This window comes from Macrobrachium nipponense, chromosome 2 (genome assembly GCF_015104395.2).
Source record: "Macrobrachium nipponense isolate FS-2020 chromosome 2, ASM1510439v2, whole genome shotgun sequence".
NCBI classification, from domain to species: domain Eukaryota; kingdom Metazoa; phylum Arthropoda; class Malacostraca; order Decapoda; family Palaemonidae; genus Macrobrachium; species Macrobrachium nipponense.
In genome coordinates, this window is record NC_087201.1 from 89,455,328 (window position 1) to 89,472,100 (window position 16,773).

Here is a 16,773-nt window from a genome sequence, read left to right on the forward strand (position 1 = left end):
TTTTTTTACTGCAAAACTTATAAACTTGAGGGTCAAATTTGTTTTTATTTCCTTTCACAGGTATTTTCAGTATTTGTTGTTTGATAAGTGGTAAAAACTTGAAGCAAATCCCTTCCATCATAAAGTAGCCATGCTCACCTACTTTATGATGGGGCCTTATGGCAGTGCTGTGGCCCTCAGTCCTCATTAACCTATAAAAATATAAAAAGATTTACCCTGCCAAGGTCTAAAAATTGTATATACCATAGTTTGGCAATCATCACAGAGTAATTACCAGATCCTTAAGTTATGTGACAAATTCCAAAGGAATCTCCCTGTAGTATACATGCATTATTGTACTTACTGTAAAAGAGGCATAAGAATATTTTCTGACAAAACATAATCCCTGCAGTCTGGCGAATCTCCAGCAATATTTCCTAAGGCCCAAACTGCTTGTTCTTGAACATCCTCAAAGTCTGAGCTCAAAAGACGGATAAAAATGGGTACAGCACCAGCTTCTATTACAATCCGAGTCTGCGTACTAGTACCAGATGCTATATTGGTTAATGCCCAAGCAGCTTCAAACTGAAAACAATTACATTTATAATGACACAAATATTTTAAATATAATAAAATAAAGTTTTGGATGATTCTACACCATGTAATTAAACATACTAACAAATACCTGCACATCAATTAAAACCTTCTAGATAAAAAAATTAACTTATTCTTTATATAGGAGTGTTCCTCTGTATGCAAAGACAATTTGGCTGTCATTCCTGAACTCATTCACTGGACCCACACCTGCATTTTGTAACTGCACACAACTTATTTGCAAGTCAGGTTATTTTGCTTTAGTACTAATTTCAAGTCACATGGAATATAGAAACAAAGGAATGTAGATTCAAAGGGTTATCACAAAAAATGTCTACATGGTATATATTTCCACACAAGAGTTAATTATTTTCTTGTGTGTTCTCAACAGAAATTTTTTTTTTATTAAATGGCAGTACCTGCACTTTGGGGTTAATGTGAACGATGGGTAAACCCATCTAGAATCATCTCCTGACATTTTAACAGTAATACTACCTGCACAATCTTTTGTAAATGTCTGATGGGTCGAATTATTAAGATTATGCACTCTAACCAGACCATTGAGTGAGTTTATTTAGCTAACATCAGGCTACCCAGATAGTTGAGCTCTTATTTATTATACAGCACTTCAAGCTGTGGGCTGAATCCAGGGAAAATGAAGGTAGCCATGCCATGAAAAAAAATCAACCCTGAACTACTAAAAATGAAGGTAGCCATGCCATGAAAATATCAGCCCTGAACTAATATTAACAAGATATCCTCAAGGATAAAGTCCAAACTCTTTACCTAATATTCAAATATCTTAAAAAAGGTGTGGTAGTGAATTGTTAATCTTAGCTTTTTCCGGTTTAGGTGGCCTCACACTAGACCTTTTTTTCTCGAGCAGCGAGCCATTTCTGCCGAAAATGGAAAACCGGGAGCTTTTAGCTCGAGATTTTTGCTTCCTGACTGAACGGGAAGCAGCGAGCCACGAACCACGAGTGACTGCGTACAGTAAACAAACAAGATGGCTGCTGCTGATAGGACGTACCCTCAGACATTTGGCTTCTCTTCTCCTGAGCCACTCTCGAACCCACAAACGTTTTTTGTTACTCTTGCATTTACATAAGATTCTGAGAAAACACATCACTGCAGCACATCTTGCAACAGTCCAACAATTTCTGGGTGCCATGATGATGTCAGTTTTGTTTACTTTTTCCTACTGCTCCTCGAAACCACGAGGTCCTAGTGTGACGATACAACACTTTTGCTTGCGAGCATCGGCTTGATGCTGGCGAAAACCGCAAGCAAGAAATGACTAGTGTGATACCAGCTTTAGAGACAGAGGCGCTAAGTGATAAGTGCTTGACTCCTCGAACAATGTTGAAATGATAAACAGCCAGAAATGGTGACTTATGTGACCTGAGGTTGACGACACCTCAGAGATCACATGATTGGATCATGCGGCCACCCGTCATTGCTAAGGCACTCCGCAAGGCGTGTTTGTGTGTGTGTTCATGGCGTGTGATGTATGGGTGGGCCTTGGTGATGGGTGATGCAAGGAAGAGAGGACACTCATTGATTGCTTGAACACACCTGGAGGAGGTTTGAGAACAGCCATCACAAGGTAGAGTAATATGAGACTTTGGAAAAGTTACCTTTTGAAGTGAAAAGAGAAAAATAAGTGTAGTGTGTACACATTCATTTTAATTAACTTTTACATGTGGGAGTGGTGTAATAAATACGTCTCTTTATTTCAGATGGGTTCATGACCCCATATAAGAGAAAGGGTTCTCTAAAGACTTTAATGACCATTTTAATGGCGTAGTTAATCAGACAGTGAGATTTTAGGGGGAGTGTTTACTTAAACCTAGTTCAGGAGAGGAAAATGAAAGTTCACGGTTTTTTGGGGGTCAGACTTTATTCTTTTAATTCCTCTTAATGTATTCATTCTGTTCCATTTATTGTAAGCTAATTTGGGAAATAAAAAGTATATTATTGTATCTACAGGGATTCATTAGCCCAGTTTGCATTTTCAGCTCATGCCAGAATGATGTGCAATGAACAAGGTAAGGGTAGTTGCCTGTTTGTTTAATTTGTTTAGACAAGTGTCCTTTGGCCCTAAAAACTCATTTAATAAATATATTACCCAAAAGCAGCAACTAGAGTATCATGCAGACGTCGGAAGGCCTAGCCAATAATGTCATACTTTGCAGACCCAACTGCAAACCTCCACAAAGGAAATCAAGTGCTTAGAAACCCTCTCTATAGTGTCCTCACTACATAAAAAATTACTGGATGAATTACATCTGACTCTCTTAACCCTTAAACGCCAACTGGACGTATTATATGTCGACTAAAATTGTCTGTTGGGTGCTTAATTGACGTACAATACGTCAACGACAAATTTTTTTTTTAAATATTTGCGAAAAATAGTTATAGGCCTAGTTTGCAAAAAATTTTAAATCACGCGCCTTGAGGGATGCTGGGAGTTAATGGATCAAGCTGTTGTTTTTTTACAAGCGTTACCCAGGCGCGCATGCACGAATTTCTTTCTTCTCACACTAAAAAGTATCAGCGACACATCTCAGAGATTCTTTCGTCACTTTTTCGTAATTTTTGCACCGCTTCATATTAGCCGTTACAGAGTTTTATATATGAAAATGTGCGTAATTTCATGTAAAATAGAACAAAAAACAACCCAAGGTAGTAGCTTTTATCAGTTTTGAAATATCTTTATATAAATTATGATACGTGCCAAAATTTCAACCTTCGGTCAAATTTGACTTGACCGAAATGGTCAAAAAACACAATTATAAGCTAAATCGCTTACATTCTAGTAATATTCAATCATTTACGTTCATTTTGCAAAAAATTGGAAGTCTCTAGCACAGTATATTGATTTATGGTGAATTTTTGAAAAAACTTTTTCCTTAAGTCCGCGCGGTTACTGCCAAAAATCTCAGGAATTCTTTTGTCAGTTTGTCATAATGTTTGCACAGTTTTATATAAGCCGTTACATAAAGTTTTATATATGAAAATGTGCGCAATTTCATGTAGAATACAAAAAAAACAACCCATGGTTTTAGCTATTATCAGTTTTGAAATACGTATTTTTCTATAAATCACGATGTGCCAAAATTTCACCTTCGGTCAACTTTGACTCAACCAAAATGATCGAAAAACACAATTGAAAGCTTAAACTCTTATATTCTAGTAATATTCAATCATTTACCTTCATTTTGCAACAAATTGGAAAACTAGCACAATATTTCGATTTATGGTGAATTTTTTAAAAACACTTTTTCCTTACATCGGTGCGCGGTAACTGTCGAAAATCTCAGAAATTCTTTTGTCAGTTTGTTGTAATGTTTGCTCCGTTTTATATTAGCAGTTACATAAAGTTTTATAGTACATATATGAATGTGTGTGCAATTTCATGTAGAATACAACAAAAAAATAACTCATGGTTGTAGCTTTTATCAGTTTTGAAATATTTTTATATAAATCACGATAAATAGAAAAAATTCTACCTCCTGTCAACTTTAACTCGACCGAAATGGTCGAAAACTGCAATTGTAAGTATATCAGTAGTATATACTTTTAATTTTTATAAAGTGAATTTTAGCCAGATACAATATGCCGTAACTTGGTTTAGCATCTGTTTAACACTTAAACGTCTATTGGACTTAGTAAACGTCGATGAAAATTGTCTGTTGGGTGCTTAATTGACGTATGATACGTGTACGCAAAAAAAAAAAATTTTTTAATTCGCGGAAAAATAGTTATAGGCCTACTTGGCAAAAACTTTTTAATCACGCACCTTGAGGGATGCTAGGAGTTCATGGATCAAGCTGTTGTTTTGTTAACAAGCGTTACCCAGGCGCGCATGCGCGAATTTCTTTCTTCTCACACTAAAAAGCATCAGCGACACATCTCAGAAATTATTTCGTCAACTTTGACATAATTTTTGCACCATTTTATATTAGCGGTTACATAGAGTTTTATATATGAAAATGTGCACAATTTCATGTAGAATACAACAATAAACAACCCATGGTTGTAGCTTTTATCAGTTTTGAAATATTTTCATATAAATAACGGTAAGCGCCAAAATTTCAACCTTTGGTCAACTTTGACTCGACCGAAATGGTCGAAAAACGCAATTGTAAGCTACAACTCTTATATTCAAGTAATATTCAATCAATTACCTTCATTTTTTGCAACAAACAGGAAGTCTCTAGCACAATATTTTGATTTATGGTGATTTTTGAAAAAACTTTTTTTTTTTTTTTTACATCCGCGCATTACGAATTCATGCATCATTTTATGATAATATTTTCTCTGTGTTGCTTTGATCATTTTACAATTTGTTACATACCAAAATCATCTCAATTTAGTGTACAATACAATGAAAAAAAATTAACTCATTAGCTTTAACCGTTTTGCTCACAGCGCGATTTGTACACAATTATATATGAAATTTTTTTTTGCACTCATATATTCCAATATTTATATATGATGCTTTTTTCATTTCTGATGGTTGCATACTAAACTTCAGGCAATGACAAAAAAAGGAGCCAAAAATGAACTCTTAATCTTAAAAACTTAGTGTGCTGTAATTTTTTGAAAAAAAATTCTTTTCCGCTTTGGCGCTAACTCCCGAACGCCACCAGCATACGAGAGACACTTTGGTAAATAGCAGCTCGGCATTAAGGGTTAAAGGTCCCAAGAGTGCCTCTGGAGTGACGGTGTGTACCAGGTCCACAAGCTTTAAGGGGGCCGGCCGGAACCCCTATATATGGTGGTATAGGGCGAAAAATGCAGTCATGAAAAAATTCATGGAGCTTCATATGGCAATTGAGAATACGTATACGAAATATTTTGTCAAAATTCCTCTTACTTTCGTAGTTACAGGGTAATTAGTAAAAATAACTCAATAAGCCTAAAATATTCATCCGTATAAGAAAATGCAATATTTCTTCTGTTATCGTAAATTTTAATAATTATTGGCCAAGAAATTGTGAGAAATGGCATCTGTAGAGATTCCGTGGCTCGCAGAAGCGAGTTACTGCGAGTATCTGGTTCAATCATGAATCAGTTGGACCATAGACTTCAAGTAGATTACACGTTCGAGTTTCACCTCGTGAAATTCGCTTGCATTTACGTATGTTTATGTATGTTTTGGCAAGAAGTTCATCATGCCAATGAGGAAAAAACAAGGAAAACATCTCGCTAACATACAGACGAAGAAAAATCGCTCAAGTATTATTACAGAATATCGTAATATACGCATAGTTAGTGAAGAGAGAGGGGAGGGTCGCCTAGTAACGCCCCCTTCTTGCCTGACAGCATACGTCACTCTGTGCCCCAGGGTACGATCTTTGAGCAAAGAGATCTTCATTTATGATAAATAACATAGCTTTGGTTTTTTAATACCCAAAATGGAATATGAAATTCATAATAATCATGATTTATTAAATTGTCTTTGTAAAAAGAGTACATCTTCGAGTTTTACCTCTGACATTCTCTTGCATTTACGTTTGTTTATCTTTGTTTCGGCAAGAATGTCATCATGCCAAAGAGGAAAATACAAGGAAAACATCTCGCGCTAACATACAGAAGAAAATTCGCTGTAATAAGTCGAGTTAGTGAAGGGGAGAGAGAGAGTTGTGTAGGAAGGAGTGCCCCATCTTGCCTCAAGCAGTGCCCCAGGCTACGATATATGAGCAAAGGGATCATCATTTATGATTAAATTATGATAAATAAAATAGTTTTGGTTTATTAATACACAAAAAAGAAATATACATTCATAATATTCATTATTTATTAACTTTGTCTTCATAGAAATACGAAGGAAAATTTTGAACGCCCGTATCTCAAAACTATACTTATTGACCTTCAAAATCTATCTCCTCACTTAGTTTTAAAGCTATAACATTGGAATTTGGTATATAACTCAGAAAGACATTATAGAACAATCAAATAGAGCCCTTTTTTCCAATTTTTGTTTCGTCTTTTTTTTTATAAATTTTTTTCTCGTGATTTATAGGGTTTATTTTTTTACCATATTGAAAAATTCATATCTAGCAAAAAAATGACTTTTAGAAAAAAAACTCTCCATTTGATTGGAGGTCTACATCAGGTCTATATATGGTAGTAATCCCAGGTCTTAATATTAAATATCAAGGAAGGAGATAGATTTTGAAAATGGTTATTTTTCGGATAAATTGCCCTGGCGTCACAAAACCAAAGGTCAGAGGCGAAAATCATATGCGGTTTGGAGATGTCCCAAGTCACCTTATTAAGTGGTATGAATGTCAAAGTCCTGTCGTTAAAAAACGGCATTAGCCGGCCGGCCCCCTTAAAAGGGAGGGTCCATAAAAAGGCTGCATCTGTTCATAACTGAAGAGGTAATCAGCATCTGCTGATAGCTGAAGAGAGAATCAGAGGTAAGGGAGAAGAGGAATAAGAAAGAAGATAGAAACACAATGCATCCCTTAAAGAAGAAGCTGAAAAAATCAGACACCAGTGCAACTTGCAGCTGTAAGTAGCAAAGAGAAAGCTAGTAGTGGAACGAGTTAAGAACCCAAAGCACAGTAGTGACCTGAAACAAAGTGACTAAATATGATATTGTTATGATACAATAAAGTTTGTTCATACTTACCTGGCAGATATATATATAGCTGTATTTTCTGAAGTCCGACAGAATTTAAAAAACTTCCGGGACACGCAGTGGTCGGCCAGGTGGTTAGTACCCATTCCCGCCGCTGGGAGGCGGGTATCAGGAACCATTCCCATTTTCTATTCATAATTTTTATTTCCACTGTCCCCTGAGGGGAGGTGGGTGGGTACTTGATTATATATATCTGCCAGGTAAGTATGAACAAACTTTATTGTATCATAACAATATCATTTTGTTCATGAAACTTACCTGTCAGATATATACTATATAGCTGAATCACACCGTTGGAAGTGGGAAGGGACAGAATAGAAGGATTTTGGGAAACAAATGCATGCAGATGATTTACATCTTGGTTCCACCTGTTAGCATAGCTGACTTCGTGATTACTGTCACCCAAGTCTGCTTCTGCTTTACTCGAGTTGCCAGCGAGGTAGAGACCTATAAAGCTGGTGCACTCCAGATGATCTGTCAACGGGGGCGTGACCACAATGTGACTAGACCATATTGACCATACCATGAGGGCTAAGAAGTAAAATAAATATATATGTATGTATATATATATATATCACCAACTGACCAACCTTGTCAAAGTTAAGGTGTTTTAACTAAGGCTTAAGAGTTAAGAAGTCGCCATTGGCGGCGACTCAATAACTAAACTAAGAGCTCTTCCTAACCATTTTCTACAGGATAGGATGAGTGGTACTTCTTGCCCCCAAGATTGTGTCTGCAGACACGTATGGCCCTAGCGAGCAGCAGATCTCATATGCCGTCTTCACATCCCGCAGGAAGTGTGAAGCGAACACAGAGTTGCTTCGCTAAAACGTGGTACTCAGTATGTTACTGAGTGCCATGCTCTGTTGAAATGCTTCCGAGGCCGCGCCCTCACCTCGTGAGCATTCAGATCAAAAGATTTCAAATCTTTGTGCAAACACAATGAAGGAGCCTTTTTGAAAGAACTCCTTAACACTAAAGCCAGGGTGTTCTTTGATATGGGCAAGTCTGGTCTTTTTCAGAACACTGCAGATTGTCCGAAGGACTTCGACTTTCTTTAGTTTTATGTAGATAAAACTTGAGAGACCCGACAGGGCACAAGACTCTCTCTGGCTCTTGCCCAATAACTTTTGCCATCCCTTGATTCCAAGCTCCTGGCCCAAGGACTAGACGGGTTTCCATTCTTAGGCCACAACGGAAGGTTTAGCGAACACACCGCATTGTGTTCCCTAAAGCCAAAACATCTGACGATGGCTTAAAACCTCACTAACCCTCTTTGTCGTATACCTCACTAACCCTCTTTGTCGTATCTAGAGTGGTTAGAAAATAGGCCTTTCTGGTCTCGTGCAATAAGTTAACCAAAAAGAGAGGTTCGAAATGCTTTGACATCAAGAACTTCAGACTACGTCTAAGTTCCATATAGAAAGCTTCGATCTGAACATGCACAGTCAGTCCGTCTGTACTAAAGTCAGGTGACCGACCAGTTGACCAGTCAGATGAATCAAGGACAGCAAGGCTGTACCCTGAAGACCATAAGGCACTATTCTTCGCTGAAGGATGAGTGTCTGGACTGCCTGGGCAATTCAAGCTAAGCAAACCTTGGGGGGTGTATCAACGCAACCCAATGTCGTTAGCGAATCAACTCCTGACTCGAGCTTCTGGTGCCAGGAGAAAGGAGCGAGGAGCAAAAAGGCGATTCAGTCCCGAAGGACGAATGCCTGACAGTCCAACCTGGTCTCATGTAAAACGATCATCGGGGGTGTATAAACGCAACCAACTTCGTCAACAAGAAACTCAGGGCTACTATATGTCGCCTGATCTCGCACGAGTGTCTGACTCCGAGAAAACAGGTGAGACTAAAAGTAGATGGTGAGCGAGTTTCCACAGAACTCAAAGATCGTGAAGGGCTTTGTTGTTTGACAGAAGCAAATCTCTGAGCCCAAAGGCCATCAACAACATATTTGCGTATTATTTAATAGTTGTGACTGCCAGCTTATGCCATTCCTCAAACGGAAAAGGAAGACGGTAATCTTATGCTGTCAACATCTCGATAGTCTGAACGTGGTCAGACTCAGAGAGGAGAGGTTATAGGTACCTTTCGTGTTAGAGTAGCACCGACTCTCTCGGAAAAGGTCCTTGGAAAGTGAACTAGGAAGGTACGTGACCTCTTGGTGAATCTAGGATCTTGAAGGCCAACATGGGGCGATCAGCGTCATTGTCGCTCCTTGTGACGTCATAAATCATCTTATTACATTTCCTAAGCGTTTGAAAAAGGGGAAAAGAGACTAAACATCCATCCCCGTTCAATATCATAGGATGGCGTTTAATGGTACCGCTCCCGGATCGAGAATAAGGGAGCAGAGAAGAAGAAGCCTCTTCGTCCTCAACATAGCATAGAGATGAATGAAAGGACGTCCCTAAAGTCTCCACAACTCTCAACATACTTCTAAAGAAAGATTCCACTCGGAAGTCAGTAGTTGCTGCCGTCGATCGAGACGATTCGTACGGACTTTTGCAATCCTGTAACGAACCTCTAGAGGATTGTTACATTCTACGTCTGTTGTTATAATAGGCTCTTTCTCGTAAACCCGAACAGGGACCGAGAGAAGATACTTCCTAAAATATGAGAGAGCTGTGGAAGATCAGAGTTGATATGGACCACTGGTTCCAAAAACTCGTTTCGAGGACTGGAGGGATGACCGAATTGCTTCCACTTCTTTCAGATTATGATCCAGGACATCTGAAACCCTCTCCAGATGTCCGGCACCTTCTTTCTATCACCTCAGGTGATACTTGACGCACTGAGAGATGTTCAGAATCCTTCCTAGATCTCAAATAAAATTTCAGTTTCCCGGTAGGAAAAATATGTAGAGGTCTGAATTGCAGTCTATTCAGGGAAACAAACTTCTTTAGGAAGGAAATGGTCCCCAGCAAGCTCATCCATTCCCTCACACAGTATGTTTACTTCCCTAATAAGGCTGCGCTTTACCTAAGCAGGAGAGCATATAATAGTGCAATGTTGCGGTAGACTCGTAGTCCTATACCGTGCGGTAACAAGCACCGAAAGGAGTAAGAGATATCTTTGTTGAACATAGTAAGGCAAAACGAATGCAATGTTTATTCATTCAAGTAAGAAATCCCCTCAATCTTAGGCTAAAGTCCGTGATTGTAGGGCAGAGATACAGTTAGTCAGTCAATCCCGCAGGAGAGACGTAACCGCCAGCACAGAGATACGGTTAGTCAGTCAATCCCGCAGGAGAGAGAGACGTAACCTACCGCAAATGACAGCGCACGAGCTGGTACTGGCTCGGTTGGACTGGAGGACAGTCACAGCAGCAGCTTACGATCGTCGTCTCTTAACTTTATGCCTGGGTTGCCAACTACCCTATTCTACGGAGAAATAGGTCCGTTATTTTTTAGCAGAAAGAGACTCTCAAGCTGGTATATTTAAGGGAAACAGAAAACGCTAAATATATAGATGCGTTTGTGTCGTCATAACACTACCATACAACGGTAAAAGATAAATCGGAAACTCCTGGAAAGCTGCAGGGAGTAACGATTAAATGTCCTTAAAATAATAGACAATAGACCTCTCGGTTGCCATCCGAAGAGGTAACTACAGCAAGCGTATATGACTTGAACCAACCAGTAGTAAAATAACGCAAGGCAAAATATGATATTATATTACAATAAAATTTGTTCATACTTACCTGGCAGACATATATATACAGTAACCTCCCCGTTAACACGAGGGTTACGTTCCTGGAGATGTCGTGTTAGCCGAATTCGTGTTAATAGGGAAGTATTTCTCCATAAGAAATAAAGGAAATAAGGGGGTTAACGTTCCAGGGCAATGGGAAACTTAATCTATTTTGGGATTTTGCCAGAAAAAAAACCACTTTATTTATATATTTTTATATACTACTAAAGTACGCACTATTATGTTAACCAATGCTAGAATATATTGGCTCTTCTCACTGCAAGGGCTGGCTTCACACTGAGCCAGCAGGCAAGAGAGAGAGAGCACGGGAAAGGTGGGGTGAGTCAGACTCTCGCCACACCTCCCGCGCTCTTGCTCTCAGCGGAAAATTCAAATCGTGCAACATCGAATATTACGTGTTAGCAGAATTTTTCTGTATGATTTTGAACTCGTGTAAGATCGAAATCGTGTTAACAGAATTCGTGTTAACGGGAAGGTTACTGTAGCTGAATTCGGAAATACAGCTACATACATATCTGACAGGCAAGTTTCATGAACAAAACTTAGAGAATCGAAGCAGACAGCTCAAGCTTCTTATGTTATTGAACATAAGCGTTCATTGACGTAGTCTACAAGTCTATTTCTTGTACGAGTCGGCGAATGACGAATGAGAGCTCTTCCGAATCTTGTCAATAAGAGCTTATCCGCTTACGCAAAATCAAGTTAATGAGAAGTTTGTCAATGAGAACTAACCCATTTACGGGACAAAGAGATATTTTGTTAATGAGGGGATACCCACTTACTTGACAAAACGATAGTATAGTATTGTCAATGGGGGAAAGTCACTGAATTGACAAAACGTAATCCAGGAAGTCGAGCATTTATTTTTCCGATTCCCGTCTCAAACGAGGAAGGGGCAAGAATCCTGTTAAGAGACTGGGCTTACGGCAGGTAGAACGATGATGTTCAATTCGGCAGCGTAGTCCCGACTAGAAACTAACAAAATCTATCATCTGAAAAACCCTTTCAGATGGGCTAAAAAGCTTGCAAAATTATCCTGGGAAGAGGAAGAAACTCTCCAACCAGCTTCCTCTCCCGTATCACAACTAATGCCTGCTAAAGCTTAAAATTTATTGGCAGTATGACAAAGGAAGTCCTGTCTTGCGCTTTCCTGAAGAGCGTCCTTTTGATGAGTGCCTTTGCAAGAATCCTACTGAACGTTGCCGAGAGTCCTGACATGCAGGACGTCTAGCTTTTACATAACCTGTAACTGCCTTATCGCAAAGTCTTGACTGTGGTAGAGCAAACGAGATCTTCCCTTGAGCTTTCCTTAACTCCATCCACCTTTGCGAAAAGCAATATAATATTGACAGAGACCTCTTGAATTCACGAAACCCGAGGTCTTGCTGGGTTTCGAAGACGAAGTTGTCTGTTCACTTTAAGCTTCCTCCGAAGCACTGCTTACTTCACATTCTTTGCATGTGAGGTATAAGGTATCACCGAAGGTAGAGGTAAAAATTCTTGAGGCCCAAATCGTAAACAAGAGCTTGAAGAGTTCAACAGAAACGTTCAGCCAGGCGACACACCTGGCGTGCGCTGGGACGCCGAGCGGCGCGCGCGCTCGGCGTCCACTGGTGCGCGCTTGGCGTGCACCCGCGCGCGCCTGGCGTCCATCCGAGCGTCCCATCCAAGCCGAGCGTCAAAAGAAGCGTGCAGAAAAGCATCACGCTCCTGACAGGCGTCAAAACAAGCGAGAGAAACTGCCTTCAGGGAAGAGCGAGATACATCTCGGAGAGAAATCCGACTGCACGAAGCAGTCTCAGGAGAAGGGTTGATCGTGTGAGAATACGAGGGGCGAGGGAACGCCTTCTTATTCTCACAGTAACAAAACTCGGATGTCCGCTCTCAAAAGCGTCCTGCTACTAAGACTTCTTTTTCATATTTCTTGGTGGAAAGACGTACACGTGATCAGGCGACGTTCGCCTTCTTACTTCTCACTGAAACGCATAACGGGAGAGAGAGGACGTGAAGCGTCCTCTTCTATAAAGCTTCTATTTAGAGGGCGCGAGTCCTTCCGAAAGCTCCAACCCCTGCGCGGGGAGGACGCCTCGGAGGACGAGAAGCAATCCTTCAGGATTCCTGCACGTGCACGCACTTTGGCAGTCTGGGGATTTTCATCAGAAACTGCCGAAGGCACGCCAGATCGGTGGGGGTTCCTCGTAACCCTCCTTTGGCTTTCGACATGCTCTCTCCCCGGGTCCTGGGAGTCAAGCAGAGGTCCCAGCCTAGAGGCGAAATAAGGCCGATCTGACGCACCTTCCACTACACAAGGGGCACTGTCACTGGACTTAGCCACTTCACTATTGCTCTCTAAAGCAAGCACTTTCGATTCTAAGTTACGAATCGAAAGAGTATTAGAGAAAGGGCAATAACCTCTACAGACACTGTTTTAGGGCCCGAAGGCAACATTACAGGGTTAGGAGTAACAATAACAGAAGTAGCACTCTTCACAACAATGAAGGAGAGCGATCACCTCTCGCAGACATAATCATAACCCGTAGGCCATACTACAGGGTTAGGCAAAATAAAGTCTACAGGAAGGTTAGCAGGTTCACTACCCTGACTTTTGTTTACTGATTAATTGCGTACATACAAATCATACGTCTTCCTTACGGAATTAGACATGTTTACTGATTAATTGCGTACATACGACTCATACGTCTTCCTTACGGAATTAGACAGTCTCACACTCCTTACACAACAAATCTCAACAAAGAAGCAAGACCCATACCCCTCGTGCATACCAAGTGCGGATCTACCGAAGCTTTCGGTAGCCACACCCTATCTTTGCAGACAACACCCTATGAAACTAGCCTAACTAGATTCAGATATCTTATGCAAAAATGAATCAAATTCAAATCAATTTAAGATAGCGTATGCCTAGCCACAAATCCAAGTAAATAAATTAAAAAGACAATTAGGATACTTAGCGGCAATGAAGTTTCCAAAATCCTAAGACGGAGGTACTGAAAACAGGTGTTTCCAGCACAGGCGACAGAAAAATTATGAATAGAAAATGGGAATGGTTCCTGATACCCGCCTCCCAGCGGCGGGAATGGGTACTAACCCCACCTGGCCGACCACTGCGTGTGCCGGAAGTTTTTGAAATTCTGTCGGACTTCAGAAAATACAGCTATATATATATCTGACAGGTAAGTTTCATGAACAAATTGTAAAACTAAGGAAATAAGTAGCACGTGTTATTGCTATTAAGCAGAGGACTTGGGATCCACTTACTGATATGACCTAGAGGGCATTAACCCTGAAAGATTGAAAACACTTGTATACACAAGCGTGTCTGAGACAACCTGATAGCACTAAATGAAGGTTCTGTATGGTTCTTCATACTTTCTGCATCCGGAGTACAAGACCAATGGTACACTTCTAAATAATTTTATGAAGAGGGGGCATCACATCCAAGGACATATCTAGGAACAGCAGGGTCCAGACAAGTTGGTAGCTGAATGACAGTCATCAAAAGTCAAAGCACAGCAGAATCATGTACTGCTGGAACCAAAGGTACAATGGAGGTAAAGCTTCAACTCAAACAGGTCAAAGGCACAAGAGCAGTCAAGTACATGGCAGCAGTTGTATAAAAATGAACAATCTAATAGTACATGGAAAGTCAAAACCATAGAGGGCAGGGATGAGGACCCCAAGAAAATGTCACATCAGCTTTATTATTCACAAGCAGTGGCTGGCAGGCAGTAGAAGGCAAGTGATGGACAAACCAACAACAAATGGGAAATGGTCTTAAAGTCCAGACAAACTTCTTGAGGCAAGCCAGGGAGTGCAATATAATTACAGAAGGTAGGAGACAAGCAAGATGAAAAAACCTCAAAAACCAAGACGCATGAGACAAAAAGGAAAATTACTTCCAGGAGTAATGAAGAAAGCACTTGGGGAAAGACTTCCAAAGAGACACGACCTCAAAAGGCAAGGAGACAAAAAGGGTTAGAGAAAGAAGATAGCTTACATTCCTTCTCCAAGAGCTTGATGCAAATGTCAGTCCCAGCTACTATTCAGACGAGTTTTCAACTTTGCATCAAGCTCTTGGAGAAGGAATGTAAGCTATCTTCTTTCTCTAACTCTTTGGTCTCCTTGCCTTTTGAGGTCGTGTCTCTTTGGAAGTCTTTCCCCAAGTGCTTTCTTCATCACTCCTGGAAGTAATTTTCCATTTTGTCTCATGCGTCTTGGTTTTTGAGATTTGTTCATCTTGCTTGTCTCCTACCTTCAACAACTGCGGCCTCTGATGCATAAGTAAACTCATCTGGCCCTTCACAAAGGGGACTTCAAGAGTACATTCTTATCACAGGACAACACAGAGTTACAGGATTGACCAATGAGCCAACACAATGTTTTGGCATGATTAAATTACATTTATTTCCATAGATAAAACCTGAACATGGAAAGATATATACAGGCAGCCCGTAGTTAGCGGCGCAATCACTTAGCGTTGAATCGGTTTTATGACAGTCGTCAAAAATATTCATTAAGAAATAAGGTATTTTAAGGTATTTTTACGGCACAATTTTCAGTTAACAGCGCCACAAGTGCCATTATGTCTAACAACTACATACATTTGTAGAAATGCCATTCAGACCACAGTAAAGGTTATGCAAATAATATCAAACATTTTTATTGAGTTACTACATAGGTATTAGGGTAAACTATACAGGCAGTCCCCAGGTTACGATGGGGGTTCCGTTCTTGAGAGGCGTCGTAAACTGAAAATCGTCGTAAGCCGGAACATCGTCAAAAATCCTAAGAAAACCTTATTTTTAATGCTTTGGGTGCATTGAAAACTATGTAAGCTGCATTCTTATTGCATTTTTCATCAAAAAAACCTTCAAATATTGATTATTTTGCATATTTGGTGTCATAATTCATCTGCCAGATGAGCGTTATAAGCGTCTTAACCCCGGAACATGCATCATACCCAAGAAATAATTTCTGATGAATATAATTGAAAAGTGCCTTAACCTCAGAACATCGTAAGCCAAACCCATCATAACCCAGGGACTACCTGTATGCCCATGACGCTGTTCTATGCTGCCGCCTACCGCTCTTCCGAAAATATAGAGCTAAAAAAATGCAAATTTAGTTATCAGTGTCGATTTATAAATAAATTTTCATGCTTTTATGTTTAAAATGTGTATGAAAATGTATTACGTATAGGGTATTTTTATTTCTTTACATAAATATGATACAAAGGTAGATTTTGAAAATGCCCTCCACATTATCAAGGAGGATGTTTATTTTCATGTTCATTCTTGCCCGCTGCTACATGCCGCTCTACCGAAAATATTGTTAAAGTGCAAATTTAGCGATCGATGTGTCAATTCTATAAATGTTCATGCTATTATGCTTAAAATGTGTATGAAAATATATTACGTATAGGGTATTTTTATTTAGTATATAAATGATACAAAAGCAGCTTTTGTAACTGCCCTCCTTGTTATCAAAGGCTGTTTTTTCATGTTCATTCTTGTCCGCAGCGGTTCAGAAAAAATGCATTTACAAAGACTTAACGTGGTTATATTTGATTAATTTGGGAGCTAATTATAACTCATTTTGTTAATGAAACTTCAGCTTTTTGTTATAAGTTTTCATGCTTTTATGTTTAAAATGTGTATGAAAAATGCATTATAGGTTATTTTTTTTGTACAAAAACTTAATACAATGATAGTACGCATGTCTATTTGAAGTCTTTGTAACAGCCCTTCACATGATGACGAGAATAGGTTGTTCAGTTGCACCCAAATAATACAATTCTAATTTATAT

The 16,773-nt window shown here is 39.6% G+C and overlaps 1 protein-coding gene across 2 annotated transcripts in view; it reads right to left on the bottom strand.

The window, feature by feature from the left end:
- Positions 1-323: 323 nt before the first annotated feature.
- LOC135220765 (importin subunit alpha-7-like) overlaps positions 324-16,773 on the bottom strand; it is a 50,789-nt gene continuing 34,339 nt past the window's right edge. The window contains exon 4 of one of the 2 annotated variants that reach the window (XM_064258217.1): positions 324-564. In XM_064258217.1, coding sequence (XP_064114287.1) covers positions 340-564 — 225 coding nt within the window. In that variant the 3' untranslated portion in view covers positions 324-339. The remainder of the gene's footprint in view (positions 565-16,773) is intronic. The other variant, XM_064258216.1, reaches the window with a different exon arrangement.